At 45.4% G+C, this 20,518-nt stretch overlaps 1 protein-coding gene across 1 annotated transcript in view; it reads left to right on the top strand.

Annotated features, from left to right (window-relative positions):
- Positions 1–20,518, top strand: part of ift88 (intraflagellar transport 88 homolog) — a 137,877-nt gene that overhangs the window by 17,114 nt on the left and 100,245 nt on the right. Inside the window, exons 2-6 of the mRNA XM_078545465.1 lie at positions 1,090–1,182; positions 1,740–1,802; positions 2,470–2,526; positions 12,376–12,429; positions 14,078–14,147. Of these exons, the coding sequence (XP_078401591.1) occupies positions 1,099–1,182; positions 1,740–1,802; positions 2,470–2,526; positions 12,376–12,429; positions 14,078–14,147 (328 nt within the window). The 5' untranslated portion in view covers positions 1,090–1,098. The remainder of the gene's footprint in view (positions 1–1,089; positions 1,183–1,739; positions 1,803–2,469; positions 2,527–12,375; positions 12,430–14,077; positions 14,148–20,518) is intronic.

The following is a 20,518-nucleotide window of genomic DNA, read 5'->3' as shown; positions in this document are numbered from 1 at the left end:
CCAATATGACTCTTCTTCAAAACCCCTCCTTTTAGTTTATGTACAATGACTTAAGAGGCAATTACATGAAAGAACATAAGAAATAGGAACAGGTCTAGACTATTCAGCCCTTTAAGCCTGCTGCACCATTACCGCACCTCACCGTCCTGTCCTATGGCATTAATCCCTTAATTTCCTTAGTACCCAAATATCAGTTGATCTCTGTCTTGAGTGTACTCAACCACTGAACATCCACAGCTCTCTGAGATAGAGTATTCTAAAGATTTTACAACCCTTTGAGTCAAGAAATTCCTCTTTAACTCGGTCCTAAATGGCCAGCCCCTTCTTCTGAGGCTGTGATCCCTAGTTCTAGACTCCTCAGCCAGGGAAAACATCCATCCAGCATCTATCCCGTCAAGTCCTTAGAGTTCTATATATTTCAATTAGATCACCTCTCTTCTAAATTCTAGGGAGTGTAGGCCTATTCTGCTCAATCTCTCCTCACAGGACAATCCTCTCATCCCAGTGATCAATCTATTGTATGTTTACTTCAATTCCTCTAAGGCAAGTGGGTATTCTTCCTTGGGAAGGAGACCAAAACTGTACACAGTACAATAGGTGTGATCTCACATATGCCCTACATAATTATAGTAAGATCTCTTTAGCTTTTGTTACAAGGACTGGAATATAAGAGTAATATACTATTTGTCTTCCTAATTGCTTGTTGTGCCTGCATATTAAGTTTCTGTGATTCATATACAAGGACATCCAGATCCCTCTGCCAACATTTCCCAGTCTCTCATCATTTAAAAAAAAATCTGCTTTTCTATTTTTTCCTACCAAAGTGGAAACCTTCACATTTCTCCACATTATATTCCGTCTGCCATCTTCGTGGCCACTCACTCATGCATGAAAACCTAAAGAAAGAGAAACATAAATTTCAATCCGTTATTTCTACAATTTGCAATGCAAATATTTTTAGGCCTATGAGGCTAGTCCATAATCAGAAGAATGGACATTTCTATTAATTTCGCTAAAAACTTAGTTTGCAAGAGCAAACTCCAATGTGGTACAATGTTAAATTTAACCTTAGTTATGTTGCTTGCACAGGGTGGAATTATGGAGCATGTGCATTTGACTGCCCTAGATGAAGAGGATCTGTATTCGGGATATAATGACTACAACCCAACTTATGATACAGAGGTATGGTTACTTTAGTATAGGTTATTTTATCAGCACAAATTTATATATTAAATCTGTGTGGGATAAACCTGTGCTTTGATTTGTTGCAGGTAAAAATTCTGATACTGAGATTGAAGTACATTTTCTATAATATTGCTCCATACTGTAAAAACAGTTCAAAGACAACGTAACTGTTGTCAAAATGTAGCTTAATATTTTTTAATAAACACTTTAAGATCATGGAGAAGATTCTTTTGTATTCAGAATTTGCATTTTAATTAATATTAAGTAAGCATTGTTTTTGGATATTTGGATGACAAGTCAAAGAACGTTCAAATGTGAAGAATTCTCTATCATCCTATCCAAAATGTTTACTGTAATAATTCTTGTCATCAATAATCAAGCAGATCCCTATAATAATTAGCATTTAGAATTTTTTTCCTAAAAAGATCTGCTTAAAAATACAATGCAGAAAAACACAAACATTGAATGCACAATTAAGAGCTGTGTAAGAAATAACCAGGTATGACTGCCCCATGTTTTAAAAAAAATTACATAACCTTTTTTTTTGTATGTAGGAACTAGAGAATGATGTGGCTTTTCAACAAGCTTTGAGAACTAGCCATGGAAGAAGACCGCCAGTAAGTGAATTATAAATATAATTGTATTTAAACAGAGATAATCAAGTTTTTTGACAAGATTCAAACTCCTCCCAACCCCACCTTGGATTCTCTGGCTTGGCTTAACTATGTCCAAGGAGACAGCTAGCTTCTAAGTTTCTGTTGGTGAAACATTGTATGAACTTACATTAGAGCTGCAGGAACAGCTCTCCTATTTCCCCCCTTTCAATATTCCAGTGCCATGCTTCAGCATTTCTTCACTTGACAATGGTTGAGTTCAGGAACTCAGTAGTGCAGTTTATCATTGGTGCTAACCTGTGTTCCACCACTCTGTGACACCTATGTGATTCAGCATACTACATTAGTATGTCACCATGAGTTCATTCAGTGTTTTGCTTGGACTATATATTTATTGGTAAGTGAGCTATTTAAAACAAAGTCATGGCATATTTCTTTGTAAAGTGGGTATAAGTAGAACTAGTTAATAATTTAGACAGATAAAAAGAAATACTTGCATTTGTATATTATTTATCATATTGAATCAACTCAGTACTTGACAAGTCTGCACTGTTCAGACATGGGTCTTTGGTAATCAGCATTATAAAAAGACTGATCTCTTACCAATGTAAAACGTGAAATATCTTTGAAGCTTAAAGTTACTGAATGTATTTTAACAATTATTTTGTAGATGACTGCTAAAATACCAAGTACTGGAGCAGGTGTACGTCCCTTTGGGAATATGGGGGTATGTACAACACATCAAGCCATACTGTGGAATAGTTTACATTTATCAAAAATTATTTGATTAATGCTCCACCTGCTATTGTTTCAAAATTATCGTAAACTATATACTTTGTGTAAAGTCCACTTATCTACAATATGCACAATACATTTGCAAAGACTTACTTAAACTTTATTGTCTCCTTTCTATATATCCACAGCCGCCCTCACATTGCCCTACATAGAACCATAGAACACTACAGCACAGAAAACAGGCCATTCAGCCCTTCTTGTCTGTGCCGAAATATTATTCCGCTAATCCCATTGACCTGCACCCAGTCCATAACCCTCCAGACCTCTCCCATCCATGTATCTATCCAATTTATTCTTAAAACTTAAGAGTGAGCCTGCATTTACCACGTCAGATGGCAGCTCGTTCCACACTCTCACCACTTTCTGAGTGAAGAAGTTCCCCCTAAACCTTTCCTCTTTCACCCTAAAGCCATGTCCTCTCATGTTTATCTCTCCTGATCTAAGTGGAAAGAGCCTACTCGCATTTACTCTGTCTATACCCCACATGGTGCACTATGCCTCACTTAAGAGGGTTTGTGAGTAACTTACTCAAGTGTGTAGTAATGCTACTGTAACCAGCACTCCAAAGATATGCAAGAGTGGGTTGAAGTGACTTGTCCACCAATTTTCATTCCCTCATGGCCTGTATTTGACAACTTGCCATGAAGGTATAGCTGAATAGGGCTTCAATGTATGAGTAATCACTGATATGAACCTGGATCTTAACCATTTAGTGATTAACCATTTAGTCAAGTTGAATCTCCAGTAGACATTGACATCTTATTCTTTGGAGTAATTATTGATCCCATTATGGGACTTAACTTTCAAATTAAAGCAATCTAGAATGTAAATACTCGTGTAAATAGTGCCTATCAATCAACCAATTAAATGACAGCTTGTCAAGCTGCAGAATTGACTACTTGATTTCAACTTAGTGTGAGGGGCTTGGGTGGGTCACGGTGGGTTAGCACACTCTTCTTTCAAATCTGAGACCTGGGTGAAAGCTGAGATAATGCTGATGATAAAATCTCCTGTCTCTGCCTGTAAAGATTCTTTGTAAAACTAGTTTTGGCACTTTCTCTCCAATATCTATTAAGGTGACCCACAGTAGAAAACAGCCCATAACTCAGCACCAAATGGCAATCTCATTCAGACAGGACATAGCAGAAGCAGATTTAGAATATGGGGGAAAAAACATTTCTGTGATTGTGATGAAACCATATAGCAAGTTATGCCCTGTTTCTCATCTGGGGGCTGAATTTTCCCAGAATTGCACTAAATGCTGTAGCCGGCGGGTAAGATGGAGTCCTAATCGCCGATGAAAATGGCAGGTTTTCACGCCGTATCTTCCTGAACCCGCATTATTATACATTCACTCCCGTTAAACACGCCGTTTCCATGGTGGGCGAGCTCTCATTCGCCCGCTCGCCATCACCCCGCTGTGGCATCACGCCCGCCGCCACCTTTAAAAGGCAGCCGCCAGCAAAGCAGCTCACCACTGCTGCCTGGGAGACATGGCCAACAAAGGCAAAAAGACTGCAGCCCCCCGCTTCATTGACGGGTACCTTGAGCGAGTGCTGGATGCTGTGGAGGACATCTGGGATGTGCTCTACCCCCAATCTGGCTGCAGGATGGGTAGCAATATCACCAACCCGGCTTGGGAGGCGGTGGCAGCAGTGGTCAACGCGAACACCCAGCAGAGGAGGACAGCCACCCTGTGCCGCAAAGGATGAATGATGATCTCTGTTCCACCAGGGTAAGTCACTCTATTCATCACTCCCAACTCTCTCACTCACAAACCCATCACACACCGACAGGGCCCTCACTCACTGCCAGTGCAAGGGACATCACCATTCACTCTTTCACACGCACCGTCATTGTCCTCATCCCGCCCGTGGGACCACTCACAACCCACACAGGCCAGTCATACTTATTATCTGGCCCGGCAGGCGTCCTGATACACGCTCCCCATCTCTATCCATGCAGGACAAACTGGCTCACAACAGAATAGAAAGATGGCAGACAGGTGGAAGGATGACGGAATTCAAAGTTCTGATAGAATTTGAAAACAGAGCCATCCAGCTGGCCGGCGATGATTGGGACCTGTGCTGACAGTGAGGTCAGTGCTGCTCTACCAAGTGAGGATCCAGTGGTGCAACATCCATCAGGCAACCATGCCATGAGTGATGTGCCCTCTTTCACAGGCCACTGCCATGTACTAATAATCACCCTTTGCTTTCGCAGGCATATCTGGGAAGCAGCCGACAGAGTCCATGACCCAGAGCCTCCAAGCAAGCTCCAAAGAAACCTCTGAAGAGGAATCTGAAGGCACTCTCCCTAAAGTCTCATCACAGTGCTCACCCACACCCTCCGCCAGCACAGAGATACACATCTTGGTGGGACCTAGCTTTTGAATAGCCTTGGGATCACAATCTGGTGAGCACATCGCACTTTCTGATCCACAGCAGGCGGAGGCAGGGACTTCCCAGGCCCACGGCACTCGGAGGATTGCTGGAAGCCAGAACATTGTTGAGTCCGAGTCAGATGACAAGCCTCTGGACTTGGTCTTGGCACAGTTGCTGGAACTGCAAGGGCAAGCCAGGGAACATCAGGAAGGAATGTCCGCTGCACTCCTCAGATTGCAAGGCACGTTGGAGGAGTCCATCCATCTTCAGGCTGGGGTGATAGCGTCGGCATTGCAATGCACCGAGGTCACCGCTGGCAGGATGGCAGCTGCCATGGAGACCATGGTCCAGGACGTCACTGCTGCGTGGGCTTAACTCCATCACTGATGCCATAGTTGGCCTCCAACAGTGAGTATGCGAGAGGGGTGCTGGGCAGCTCAATCTCACTCCAGCTACCCTTTCCGCTCACAGTCAGCCAGGGGCCCTCGGACACCCATAGGGAGGAGGATCAGCAGGTGCACACTCCGGGACCATTTACCAAGGTGACTCTGGGAGTGACTGGTTCATCTGACTCCCCTCTTCCTGTGACCTCCGCCGAGCCAGCTTCACAGGCCAAGGAGGGTGCCACTGCCACACAGCAGGACCCCGAACGCAGGCCGAGGCCCTCCAAGCCCCAGCCCTCCAGAGGACATAAGAACATGAGAATTAGGAGCAAGAGTAGGCAATTCAGCCTCTCGAGCCTGCCCAGCCATTCAATACGATCATGTTTGATCTCATTTCGGACTCAACTCCAATTTTCCGCCTTCTTCCCATAACCTTTCAACCCGTTACTAATTAAAAATCTGTCTTTCTCCTCTTTAAATTTATTCAGCATCCTGGCATCTACTGCACTCTGAGGTAGCGAATTCCACAGATTCACGACCCTTTGAGAAAAGTAATTCCTCCTCATCTCTGATTTAAATCTACCAACCTTTAGCCTAAAACTATGGCCCCTTGTTCTAGGATGTCCCACAAGGAGAAACATCCGCTCCACGTCTACTTTGTCTATCCCCTTTAGCATCTTATGTACCTCAATTAGATCTCCTTTCATCCTTTTAAACTCTAGCGAGCATAGGCCTAAACTGCTCAATCTCCTCACAGGACGCCCGTCAAAGTCATCACAGACAGTGCACCACAGTCAGCAGGCTGCCTCCACTTCCACTGTAGATGGCCGGGGAGCACCAAGATGTAGCTGCAGGGTTAGGAAAGTTAAGGAGGATTAACTCTTTTGAGTCAACCAAGTAAACTAAATTAACAAACTGAGGGACAAAATAAACACAGCCCCTAAATTAGGGAACCGCAAAACCAAAGACAAAATTTAAAGGAAACTTACAAACATCAAATCAAAATGTGATTAAGGGGGTCAATGAAACACCCCAGTCCCCACGGTGCACATGGTTAAGGAGAATTAACTCTTTCTGACTCAAACAATTAAACTAAATCAACAAAATGAGGGATAAAATAAACACTGCCCCTAAGTTAGGTCAGCTGTAAAACCAAGGACAAAGTTTAAAGGAAACTTACAAACATCAAATCAAAATGTGATTAAGGGGGTCAATGAAACACCCCAGTCCCCGCGGTGCACACCGTTAAGGAGAATCAGTTGCACAGCCTGGGCATGGGTGTTAATCACTTGCACATAATGTTCACTATTGTCAATAAATTCCCAAGAATATCTCCCTGCTTATGGCTCCTTGTTCTGATGAGCAGTGTTCTTGTCACTCAGATGTGCAGACTTTCTGCACAAGGTAAAAGGCAGGTGTTTCAGTCCATTGCCTCTTCCCTGTGCTCTATGTGGCCTTCAGACCACAGTGATGGTCCAGCCTCCCACTCCCTGGAAACATTACTGACGCCTGCACCTCATCAGTGCTGGTCATTGCTGCCAGAATCTAGTGGGCACACATCACAGAGTTCTCTCATACACTCTCTCTCTGCTCTCAGCACCTTTAAGGTGGGGCTGGCCCCCATCACACCAGCATCTGCAACCAGTGACGCTATGCACCAGCTTCTGAAGGGCTGAGAGGCTGAAGGCGGACACAGCATCAGATGCATCTAAAGTTTCATGGCTGCGTCTCTGAGATGGTCCTGATCACGGAGCGGAAGCGAGCTGCCCTCGGCCAGATAGGAGTCAGACATTCTCAGAGGCCTTGTGAAGATCTATGGAGTGTCCTCCCTGCATGTTGTCATCACCCTCCTGCGATCGAGCGACTATTAGGGCCTCCACTGCACCCCATGACAGCAGCATTCTCTCAGAAGGTATTGGCACTACGATAAGCCAGACTGGAGTCAAACATTCACAACTGCGATGTGAGGATCTACGGGGACACCTCACTGCATGTCGTCGTCATCCTCACAAATCTGGCAGCTATGAGGGCCCCCCGAGTGCGTCTGCCTCGTCTAGCCAATGCAAGAGCCTCATCCCCGTCGTCATCACCACCAAGGGCCCCCCCTCACCCTCATTACCATCAGCATCCTCATCAGAGGAGACATGCAGCTCCACCTCAGCTGCTCACCCCGTTGCAGCGCCAGGTTGTAAAGGGTGCAGCAGACGATGATGATGCGTGACACCCTCTGGGGACACTATTGCATGGTTCCATTAGACCGGTCCAGGCACCAGAACCGCGTCTTCAGTGGCCTGCTCCACCAAGTTGCGAGCTGCTGCATGAGCCTCAATACAGCGTCACTCTGCTGCAGTCTGAGGCCGCTGCATGGGTGTCATCAGCCACGGCCTCCGCGAGTAGCCCTTGTCCCCAAGGAGCCAACCCCTGCAGCCTCTGTGGACCCTAGAAGACTGAAGGGATCTGCAAGTGACTCGGGGTGTAGGAGTTGTGCACACTCCCTGGAAACTGTGCAAATCCTAAAGGTTGCGTTTCTGGTGGTCACATACCAGAGTGGACGCTGGTTCTCAGTCATCTGCAGTGAGTGGACCCTTGTGGTTGATGAAGTCCACACCGAGTGTAGCGATGAAGACCTGAGCGCCACATGAGTGCAGTCAATCGCACCCTGCACCTGTGGGAATCCCGAGATCAGGGCGAATCCAATGGCCCTTGCATCCTGCCTGTCCCGGGCCTGGGCGAAATGCACAAAGCTGTGTGCCATTGGAGAAGATGGCATCCGTGACCTCATGGTTGCATTTGTGGGTGGCAGATTTGTGAAATCTCAGAGGTCACCTGTGGAGCTCTGAAAGGAGCCACTGGCAAAGAAATTGAGCGCTGCGGTAACTTTCACAGCCACTGGCAGTGGATGCTCTCCATGTCCTCTTGGCACCAAGTTCTGCAGTAAGTGGCAGATGGGAGCCACCGGGTCCCTAGAATTGTGCAGTCATCGGCAATGCTGGTTCTCAGTCATCTGCAGGAATGGCAGGCGGCGTCTATAGACCCTGGGTGTTTCTGGGTGCCGACCAACCATGGCTCGCTGTCGCTCCTGGGCAGCGTGTGCGGGAGCCACTGCTGCCTCTTCATGAGGTTTCTGCTCCTGCCTTTGTGCGGCCAGGTGCCTCAGTCACTCTCTCCTCAGTCTTCTATGGTCTCTGTAGGCCATCAGGCATACAGCTAGGTCACCAGGATCCATGATCCTGACGTGTTCCTCCTGCAGCACGAAAGAGAGAGAGACGTGGTTATCATGGCTGTACTTAGTACCTTTCCTGGTCCTGTGTGACTGCTTCTTAGTGCTTCCCGGAGAGTGCTGGTCACTCGCTCGGATGGCCAGAGATGAGTGCGCTGCAAGGCTGCCCTGTAAGCCTGCGACATGGGGTGACACTGGTCTAAACCAGGATGCTGAGATTGCAAGGGGCTGTGAGCGCCTCCAGCAGTGACTGCTGCATGGCCAGCGTTGGCGAGGAGATTGTACAGCATGTGCAGTCCAACCGCTCTGCGGTCCAATAATGTGGTGGCGGACTCAAAGTCTGTGCCGGGTGGGTGAGTGTCTTTGGTGCCTCTGCAATGCTTGTATGAGCGGGCAGGCTATGAGCCTGATCCCAATCATATCGCTGTGACTGCGCCTGATCTGTCTTAGTTGCAGAGGTATGGTCAGTTTATACAGGTGCCCCTAATGCATGGCTACTTCCCTCGCTTGCCCAGACCCCCACCTATGCATGGGATGCAGCACCAGGGCAGCACTTGACCCCCCCCCCACCCTCAGCGGTCGCCTCCGAGGCTGGCCAGCACTTGCCCCCAGACTGCTCAGCGGTCGCCTGTGGGGCCAGGCATCAGCTTCCCCTGCTCCCGGTGCCTCTGAGGCCTGTGGACAACAGGCAAGTCGTGGAGAACGCTGCTGCTCACTCACCTCAGTTCCCCCAAAGTGAAGGCCGCCAAGCGCATGTCGCTTGTGTGCTGTTGTGAACAAACGATATGGCAGGGTTCCAAGAGCCTGGCAGGATGGCCTTTTAATTATATGTTAATGTATTACAATTAGCTCCCGCTGACTGATGGGAGGAAATGTGGCCTGCTGTCGGTGGGCTGAGCGGAAGATCGCAACCTGCCTTCATGCTGACGTGAAGTGGGTCCCGCCATATTTTCCGCGCACGTCACCTATCATGCCTGCCACCAGCGGCCTCAGAAAATTCCGCCCTGAGTGTTTTTACTCATAATTACTAATTTTCAGAAACAATGTTACATTCCCTGGTGATACTTCTTGCCATAATGCATACGTAAAACTTTGCACACAGTTTTGTGCACATGTGCACTTAAATTCATATGTTTCCGTTTTACATTTGATGCCAGTGAAATATAGGTGAGCATGGGGACAGAACCAAACAAAATTATCCTTTGAATCAGCTTGGCTATACTGGTAGGATTCTCACTTCTGATTCAGAAGGATTCAAGTCTTACTTCAGAACCTGGCTAATGTTTTCAGTATGTACTCATGAAAGGAAGTCACATTGCTGGAGTTTCAATTTTTCAGCTGAGGAGTTCAATAGAGGCTCTGCCTGCCTGTTCAGGTTTGAGTTCCAAGCTTGTTTCCTGGAATCTCCTAAACAATGCCTCCAGCAGCTGGAAGATCAGCTGCTTACAATTCCCACTGCAATAACCCCGCACCACTTCTCTGTATATTATATCACCAGCTACTGTTAAAGCCTCTGGTTGGGTGATCTCACCCTACCACCAATGCTGAGATCAGTGACCTCATGCAGTGCAGTCAGCAGGGGGTTGGAGAGTCAGGAATCAGGAGGCATATGTGCTGGCCTTTGGGGAGTGTCTAAACTTATGAGAGCTCTTAAATTTGGGGAAGATTGAAATTGTGTGGCTTGAAATTGGGGGAGCTTGAAATCAGGAGGTGAGTGCAAGAAGAAAGAGACTGGGGATCAGAGGAAGGATGGAAACTGGGGAATGGTAGAGAGATGAGAATGGGGAAAGAGAAGGAAAATAGGGTTTAGAGGCTTGGGAGAGATGGGTAGAAAGAGATGGAACATCATGGGAGAGAAATGGACTAGTGGTCTGGGGATTGGGGCTCAAGCGAGTGGAGAATGGAGATTGGGTTGGGGTACGGCATAGGGACCAGCATTTTTCAGAGAGCTGGGAGCAGCAGCAGCAAGCTGCTAAATAGGAGTGGTGCCGAGAGAGGACCAGCCAGTAAAGGCGTGAATGAAACTCAGTACTTACTGTGGGTAAACATGAAAAATTATTTTAATTGCTGGCCTAATTGGGAGCCGGAAATGTTGGTGCTGAACTGAATTTAGGTTGACATGCCATGTGAGAAATGCCCCAAACAATGGACACATGGCCCTATGTATGATCTCTCAGTTTGGTTCAGGCCAGTCTGTGCTTCCTGATTTTTGACATGTGCTGTTCCAAGTACAGATCAGTTCTGACTGAGATTCCTAGTTGAGAGTTGTCAGCTTCGTGGAACTGGAGTCTGAAGCACAATTCAAGGAGATCGGGAGAGGGATTAGACCTATTAAAAGTAACTGAATAGGGAGCCTGTGCAGTGTGAGGTGATTTTGGGCTATGGTTTCAGGGTGAATATCAGCATATGATAGGATTGCTACTAGCTACAGATTACATATAGACTAACTCAGTGAATTATTGTGGTATTAAAAAAAATGCTGGAAAAACTCAGCAGGCCTGACAGCATCTGTGGAGAGAAAGACAGAATTAATGTTTCGAATCCGTATGACTCTTCAAAGCTGAGTTTTTCCAGCATTTTTTGTTTTTGTTTCAGATTTCCAGCATCCACAGTATTTTGCCTTTATCTTAAGTTATTGTGGTATGATGATTATGAGGGGAATCTGAGTGCTACCATTTTACTGCTAGTTTTCATTGCAATTTCAGTGAGTTACCATTAGTTATTAGTGGGATCAAAGTTCCCCCCACCTTAGGTTTGCCTTGTGTGAATTGCTTGTTTACCTTCAGATTCCTTATCCGCCCACGTCTCGCACTGGTTACCCCTGTGCCTTGTCCTTGGTCTCTGTCCTTGCTCACGAGTGGCCTCATAATTTTTGGAATTTGGAATTGTTGTTGTGCAATAGTTGCTTGAGCAAATATACTCAACCACAAGCAGCCCACTATTTATAAGGCAACTGCAATAACGTTTGTAGAAGTCAGGTGTCATGTGCTGAGACATGTAGGACATGAAGATAGATGTTCTGAATCTTTGCCTCTGCAAGAATTTGGAAATTTACCCTATAGAGCACACCCTTGAATCATATTTCTGCCTCTTATTTCAGTGTAGAACCTGTCCAGCACATGCTGCGATAGTAAAACTGAAAATTCTGTATCTCATTATTAATTTTCACAAAAATTAGAAATCATTATTTTGGATTCTGGCTATCAACAGGCTGATTAATGTTCGCTGCTTCTGTTAAGTGGGAATACAGCCAAATAAGATAACTGTATTTGTAATTCTACTATACTCAAAATCCATCTAGTTTAAATATTGCAATGAAATGTTTGAAGTGTTGGAGGCCATGTCCAGATTCCTGGGGATTGAGTTATTTGCATAGGCAAGACCAACAGCTAACATATGCACAGGTGAATAGCATGGTCTACCCTGACCTTATGAGGCAAAACGGCCCTTAACTGCTTTGCTTTAGCTCCATACCTGAAAATACACCTTCACAGAAAAACATTGCACCACTTCTAGTTATGTACCCAGATGATATTTTCTTGAGTCCCTCTTTCACATAGTGCAGAGCAGTGGTCAGACTGTCAAAGCTTCCCTTCCTGCCTTCTACAGTAGAATATATCCTTCCTGTTTTATACTCAACATTTTTAAAATAACATTAGTAAAAGGAAAATAAGCCTGATATTGAAGTACTCACTTAATATGAATGTTACATCAACATTATATTCATATTTACTACTTTTGCATAATATGTTAATCTATTAAGTGTATCTTAACAAATGTTTTTCAAAATGTAGGCAAGGGTGCCTTTGGCTCCTTCAACGGGAAGGCCTGCCACTGGAGCTATTCAGGTAAGATAGTAATCAACTTGTTTTTAAATATCTACTGGACACAGCATTCCTAGATAATCAATAAAAAATATTACTCAATAATAATCATTCATACTGGTTAACTTGTATTTTATAATTTTATTATATAATTTACTCCAACATTCCCATCAAGCCAAGGGATCAACCCTAGTTCAATGAGGAGTTTAGAAGAGCATGTCAGGAGAAAAACGCCAGGTATACATATAAATTTGGTGCCATCCTGGTGAAGCTACAACACAGGATTACATACAAGTTAAATAGCAGGAGCAACATGCTATAGACAGATCTAAGTAATCCCACAGACCAACAGATCAGATCAAAGCTCTGCAGTCCTATATCTAGATGTGAATGATGGTGAACCATTAATTAATGGGAGGAGGAGGCTCCATGGGCACCCCATCCTCAAAAATGGCAAAGCATATGAATGCAAAAAAACAAGGCTTTTCGTATTTGCAATCGTCAGCCAGAAGTGCCGAGTGGATGATCCATCTCAGCCCCTGCATGAAGTGCTACCACCAGCTAATGCTGTGAATTAAAGTACATGTTTCAATTAAATTTTGTGGGACCCTACCTAACATTACATGACATGCTTCTTGGTCTTCCTTTACAGAGAAGCATTTAAAATGCATTGTATTTTGAGATTGCTTATTAATCTTTTGTATGTAGAGGCAATGATTCCATGTTCTTGTCTTATTTTGCATAAAAGTAGTAAAAAACGATAGGTGTCTCAATTATCTTTATTGCTCTGTTCTCCAATTCCCTTATCAGAAAACTCTTTTTTCATGGCTATGACCCAATACTGTTGGTGATGGCATTTGGATTATAGCAGCACAGAAGGAGGCCTTTGGACCATTGTGCCCGTGCTGGCGTTTTGAAACAATTATCCCAATTAGTACCAGTCCCACTTCCTTGCTTTTTCCCCGAAACTCTGAAAACTTTTCCCATTAAATGATTTACCCATTATGATAGAGTCTGTTAATGGTACCCATTCTATTTAAGGAGCATCTTAAAGCAGGAAAGAGAAGTAGAAAGGAGGAATAATTTAGGGAAAGAATTCCAGCGTTTAGGACCCAGACAGGTGAATGCACAGCCAACAATGGAGGGCGAAGGAAATCAGGGATGCATAAGAAGTCAGAATTGGAGGAATACGAAGTTTTCAGAGGGTTGTAGAATTGAAGAGTAATTCATTAATTAAATCAGAAGCCTCTCTGGACAGTCTGTTTCTCCCTGCCCATTTTTCACCCTACCTTCCCTGAAGATCACTTCCTACTTCTCCACCTCTTCCTATTCTTTCCCTGCTGAGATTCTCTCCCCACCACCTTGTCCCTTTCTCTGCCCTCCTCCTTGTGCATCCTATTCCCTTCCTCTTTCTTCCCCAATTCCAATTATTCTCTCTAACCTGAATATGACACTTTGTGTTGACTACCTGTGTTCAAGGCCATAGGGCAGCAACCAGTTTTCTAAAATTTCACTTAATGGGTTTTTCTTCATATTTGCCATGTTATTCATGTTTACATGCTTTAAAAAGAGTGATTTTATGATTTGCTTCCATTTATGTATGATAAAATGCTTTGATAAAATCTGTTTTGAAAGTGAAGAATGACTGAGTTGTTTACATTTCATCTTTAAGGATGGGATCGCTGTTGCTAGACCTATGACCGCAGTGCGTGCAGCTGGCTATTCTTCTGCAACTTACAGAGGTTTGTTTGTTTTGAAATATTTCACAAGGTAATTATGGATCAGGAAGGCCACTGGGCTCTATTTCAGCTCATCCATGTAAAAAAAACTTAAGTCACCTCATTGCAGTATCCAATTGGTTTTTAGACGAATCCAGGTTGTGGGAATGGGGAGCATTACTAGCTCAGTCTACGTGCCTTGGGAGAATGTGCCCATGAAGGCAGGACCATCATTGCCGGGGTGCTGACGTGGGCTGCAATTGGGCGAGCCAACCGGGGAAAGAGGTCCGAGATAGCCACAGGGGCCGTCGGGTGCAGAGGCGGGCTGTTTAAAAGGCCTACCTCAGTGCTCTGGGACTCCCAGTCAAAATAAAAACAGGCCCTTTCCCTTCACACCCTCTCACCCCCCACACGCTCTCCATGCCAGGCTATGCCCCCATAAGCTATGCACTCCCATACACACTCCATGGACCCTCATGCCCCCAGTGCCATCGTATGGCACTTCCATGCCCATTCACCCATTAGTGCCTGCAGTTTCTGTTCTTGATGCTTTAAAGGGTCTGAATGATTGACACTTTAATTGGGCTGTAATGAAAGGAATTTTTTTATAACAGCCATTCATTCATTACTTTCCACTTTTTTTTAAAGCTTTTATTTGCACATTCTATTTTCACTATAGGGGTCATTGGTTCCATACAATGTATAGTGGGTGAATGGGCATGGAAATGGCATAACTTGGCATGGTGAGCATGAGAGGCCATGTGGGGTGGTTAGGGGGCATAGCTTGGCATGGGGGCATGAGAGGCTGGGGGTGGGAGGAAGAGCTTGACAAGATGGCATGGGGGTCATAGGGGTGAGTGGGCATAGATTGACATGGGGGGATGGGTAACAGACATAGCTTGGCATAGGGGGGTGAGGCCATGGGTGTTGGGTGGGGGCATAGCTTGAGATAGGGGAGCATGAGAAGGACCTTTTGAACACACCTTTTTAAAGGTTCCTTCATGCAGACTATTGGTTCATGTCATCTCTGAGGTGCCATGAACCACGACTCTTTAAAAACCTGGCCTAACTCCATGAAAATTGCAGAGGAGCAAGACATGCCTATCTTCGCAATGCAGCCAGCCAGGTTGGGAGTGCAGTGTGCAGGTCATGACCCGAACTAGCCCCCACCCTTAAAAATCACCCCCAACCCCCGACAAATCGCACAGCCCAGGAATGGGGTTGGGAATCCCGAACTCGGGACCTGCCACCATTTTTAAAGGATTCCCCAAGTCTTCCAGACGTGAGGGAAATCCAGACCTTCATTTTTACTGTTCTATCTGGGAGTCCGTTCCCTTCATTGATCACTGTTAGTGTGAGGAAGAGCATCCTAACGTCTGTCCTAAATATGCTTTTTGCCAATTTAACTTGTGATCCCCAATGCCTTGTTCTATTCTCTAATTTAAAATATTTTTCTAGATTTACCTTTTCCATGCTGTTTCCAATCTTGTGCACCCCAATAAGATTACCTCTCAGACCATTTTGCGTTGGCCTTCAGAATCCAAATCATTGATATAAATGAGAAACAATATTAGTCCTGACCCTATTCCTTGGGTCAACCCACTCAGTATTCTTTTCACCTCCATTCCTCCATTTCCTCTTTAACAAATACCATAATTTTTCTATTCTGGCCAATTTCATATTCATTCCCATGTTTTGCACAAATCCCAATAGCTTTGAGCTTAGCTAATAGCTCTTTGCATGCAAGGTTACCTAAATGGATCTGGAAGTGTAGGTACAACATGTCATAGGGCTTACTACACACCACTTGGGATGTTGTTTCTTCCAAGAAGCTACAGAGATTGGTCAGTCAGAATATTTCGCTGTTATTAATTATTACTGTACAGTTTGTCTTCAAGTTACATCTGATAATTGATACCATTATTTTATGGGATAGAATTTTACGAGTGACAGAGTTTCAGGCCCCTCACTTGAAAAAGTCCCACCTCAGACAGCTTCCAGCCAATCTGATTGGCCGACAGCTCTGTAGACTCAGTAGTGCCACTGGGAACAGTGCCACTAATAGGACTACAAGCAGTCCTCAGATTCTAAGACCCAATGCCAGGATGGAGGTAAAAGTGGAGGTTTCGCTGCTGGGATGAAAGGAAAGGCCTGGGGGTAGGGAGGAGTATGTGGGAGTCTTGATGGAAAGTGGTGGGGAGGGAGTATCCAGGGGTGGGGAGAGAGTGGGGAGTGAGATCTTGGGGGGTATGCCCAATGTGGAAAGGGGGCAAATGAGACTGGTGCTGCCCACTTCCTGGCAGAAGCCTGAGGAGGTTAGCCTGCTGGGCTCCACCCTCCCCCTTGTCCCTGACCTCCTTCAAGCCGGCTTCAAAATTGAGGCTGGGTGGGAAGTAGCCTTTAAGTAGCCATTAATTGACAACATAAGGGCCGCAATTAGGGCAAGATGGGTCTAGGTGGCTTTGGGGGGGGCGGCAGGAAGTACACAGAATTTTTGGGCCCTCCTGCCTGCAAACTCACCAATGGGTTAAAATTCTGCTCATGACATTGAGGGAGATAGTGGCATAGTGGTAAAATCACTGAACTAGTAATCTAGACACCCAGGTTAATGCTCTGGGGCCATAGGTTTAAACCGCACCACGGCAGCTGGTGGAATTTAAATTCGGTAAAAAAAATCTGGAATTTAAAGCTAGTCTCAGTAATGGTAACCGTGAAACTCTCATGGAATGTTGTAAAAATCCATCTGGTTCAGTAAATGTCCTTTAGGGAAGGTAATCAGCTGACCTTACCTGGCCTGGCCTACACTGATTTCAGATCCACAGCAATGTGATTGCCTTTTAACTGCCCTCTTGAAATGGCCCTTGTAAACCACTCAGTTCAAAGGCAATTAGGCATGGGCAACAAATGCTGGCCTTGCCAGTGATGTCCATATCCCATGAAAGAGTAAAAAAAAGTAAGACTGCATCTGGAGTTTCCAGGCACTGGAAATGACAATGGCGAATCCAGCCCTGTCAACACTGCAAAGTCCTCCTTACTACCATCTGGGGGTTTGTGCCAAAATTGGGAGAGCTTTTTCAACAGACTAGCAACAGCCTAACATAGTCATGCTCACAGAATCACACCTTACAGAAAATGTCCCAGACAGCACCATCACCACCAACAGGACACCCCACCACAGGTGGGTGGCACTGTGGTATGCAGTCGGGAGGGAGTTGCCCTGGGAGTTCTCAACATTGACTCTGGACCTCATGAAGTCCCATGGCATCAGATCAAACATAGGCAAGGAAATCTCCTGGTGGTTAGCACCTCCTGCTCTCCCTCAGCTGATGAATCAGTACTCCTCAATATATTGAATATCACTGGAAGAAGCACTGAAGGCGGAAAGGGCACAGAATGTACTCTGGGTGGAGGACTTCAATGTCCATCACTATAAGTGGCTCAGTGGCACCACTACTGACCAAGCTGGCTGAATCCTCAAGGACAAAGCTGCTAGACTGATTTTGCAGCAGGTGGTGGGGGAATTAACAAGAGGGAAAAATCTACTTGACCCCATCCTCACCAATCCACCTGTCCCAGATGCACCTGTCCATGACAGTACTGGTAGAAGTGATCACCGTATAATCCTTGTGGAGACAAAGTCCCGTCTTCACATTGAGGATACCCTTCATAGTGTTGTATGGCATTATCACTGTGCTAAATGGGATAGATTTAGAACAGATCTAGCAGCTCAAAACTGGGCACCCGTGAGGCACTATGATGGTGATGCACCATCAGCAGCAGCAGAAATGTATACAACCACAATCCGTAACCTCATAGCCTGGTATATCCCCTACTCTACCATTACCATCAAGCAATGGGATCAACCCCATTTCAGTGAAGTGTGCAGGAGGGCATGCCAGAAGCAGCACTAGCCATACCTAGAGCTAGTGGTAGGTGTGGCTAGTGCTGGTGAAGCTACAACACCTGACTACTTGCATTCCTAACAGCAAAAGCAACATGCAATAGACAGACCTAAGTGATCTCAGAACTAACGATCAGATCTAAGCTCTGCAGTTCCTGCCACATCCAGCCGTGAATGGTGGTGGACAATTAAACAACTAACTGTAGGAGGAGGCTGTACAAATATCCCCATCCTCAATGATGGGGGAGCCCAGCACAGCAGTGCAAAAGACAAGGATGAAGCATTTACAGCAATCTTCAGCCAGAAATGCTGAGTGGCTAATCCATCTCTGCGTCCTCTGTGGTCCCCAGATGCCAATCTTTAGCCAATTCCATTCGCTCCATGTGATATCAAGAAACGGCTGAAGGCACTAGATACTGCTAAGGCTATGGACCCTAGACACATTCCGCAATAGTACTGAAGACTTGCGCTGCAGAACTAGCTGTGCCCCTAGCCAAGCTATTACAATATAGCTACATCACTGGCATCTACCCAGCTGTAAGGAACACATCTTTTTATTTCTGTTGGACTATGGATTGGATTAAAAAGGCTGCAGGTTGAAAGACATGTCCATTGGAACAGGATGAGAGATATATGCAATGTTGCAGTCTTGGAACAGAGTGTGCCATGAAAGACAGGATGGTGCCAGAAAGGATTCCTGGACCAAGGATTCCAGGGAGCTGCCTAACAATAGCATTTTAATTGGCTCCTGACCAGGGTTTGTGTGAGAGCAGAGCAGAATAGCTCCTAGTCTGAAAGAAACAAGACCTAAAACCTCTTTCTTCTGTGTGTGGAAGATTCCAATAATTCCACAATAATAGCTAGCTGGCTTTTCTCCTCATATATCCCTATAACCTGCTTCCTTTCTGAAAACCCCTGTAAGAGGCAAAAGGGAAAACCACTGTTAGAGACATTGAAAGGCAAGTGCTCAACCAGTGAACTACAGACTGAAAGTGCTGGAAGACCACTTCGTGTCATCAACAAGAACTGAAAGGAATTTGGAAGACATTGATCAAAATCAACCCAATGAATCCTATACCCCGGATTGGTGCCGTTGAACTGTTTTATCCTACCCTTAAAATCCATGTTTTGTGTGTCTTATGTGTCATGTGTGTGTGTGTGCGTGTGTGTATAAGGATTTAAGAAGGTGGTAGAGTTTAAGTTATAGTGTTAGAAGTTTGTTCATATTTCTTTCTTTTGCCACTAGTTAAAGACAAGTTGTTCAATAAACAGTTTTTTACTTATTAAGTTTACAAACCTGGTGCTCATATTCTGTTAACCTAAATTAAACAGTTAAGTAGAATTGGGACAACCTGGTGGTTTAGTCAAACTTTTCACATTTGTATCACATTCACTATCTCCAGTGAGTCATGACACCAGCAATGTGGAAAATTACCCAGATATATCCTGTCCACATAAAGCAAGACAGATCCAACTCAGCCCCATCAGTCTACTCTCGTTCACCAGCAAAGTGATGGAAGGGGTTGTCGAAGTGCTATCAAATGATACTTACCAATAACCTGTTCACTGACGCTCAACTTGGGTTCTGCTGGGGCCACTCAGCTCCTGATTTCTTTACATGTTTGGTCTAAACATGAACAAAAGAGCTGAACTCAAGAGGTGAAGTGAGAGTGATTTCCCTCGAAAGCAAGGCAGCATTGGCCGAGTGTGGCATCTGGCAACCATGTGTGCAGGAAGTGTGACCAGCTGCAGCTACTGGCTAACCGCATATCAGAGCTGGAGCTGCAGGTAGATTCACTGTGGAGCATCTGTGATGCTGAGATTATCGTGGAGAACACATTCAGTGAAGTGGTCACACCGCAGGTAAAGACTGAACAGGCAGAAAGGGAATGGGTGACCACCAGGCAAAGTAAAGGAATGCAGGTAGTACAGGAGTCCCCTGTGGCCGTCCCCCTCCCTAACAGATGTACCGTTTTGGATACTGTTGGGGGACATGACTTCTCAAGAGAAAGCAACAGGAGCCAAGCCCATGGCACCACGGGTGGCTCTGTTGCACAAGAGGGGAGGAAGAAGAGTGGCAGTGCTATAGTGATAGGGGATTCAATAGTAAGGGGAACAGACGGGTGTTTCTGTGGCTGCAAAAGAAACTCCAGGAAGGTATGTTGCCTCCCCGATGCCATGGTCAAGGATGTATCAGAGAGGCTGCAGAGCATTCTGAAGGGGGAGGGTGAACAGCCAGTGGTCGTAGTACATGTTGGTACCAACAACATAGGTAAGAAAAGAGATGAGGCCCTACAAGCTGAATATAGGGAGGTAGGACATAAATTTAAAAAATAGGACCTCAAAAGTAGTAATCTCAGGATTACCACCAGTGCCATGTGCTAGTGAGAGTAGAAATAACAAGGTATATCAGATGAATACGTGGCTGAAGAAAGGCTGTAGGGGAGAGGGATTCAGATTCCTGGGACATTGGGACCAGTTCTGGGGAAGGTGG

Source organism: Cetorhinus maximus, chromosome 7 (genome assembly GCF_964194155.1).
Source record: "Cetorhinus maximus chromosome 7, sCetMax3.hap1.1, whole genome shotgun sequence".
NCBI classification, from domain to species: domain Eukaryota; kingdom Metazoa; phylum Chordata; class Chondrichthyes; order Lamniformes; family Cetorhinidae; genus Cetorhinus; species Cetorhinus maximus.
Note: the sequence above shows the minus strand (reverse complement) of the source record. Positions and strands in the feature narration are given on the sequence as shown.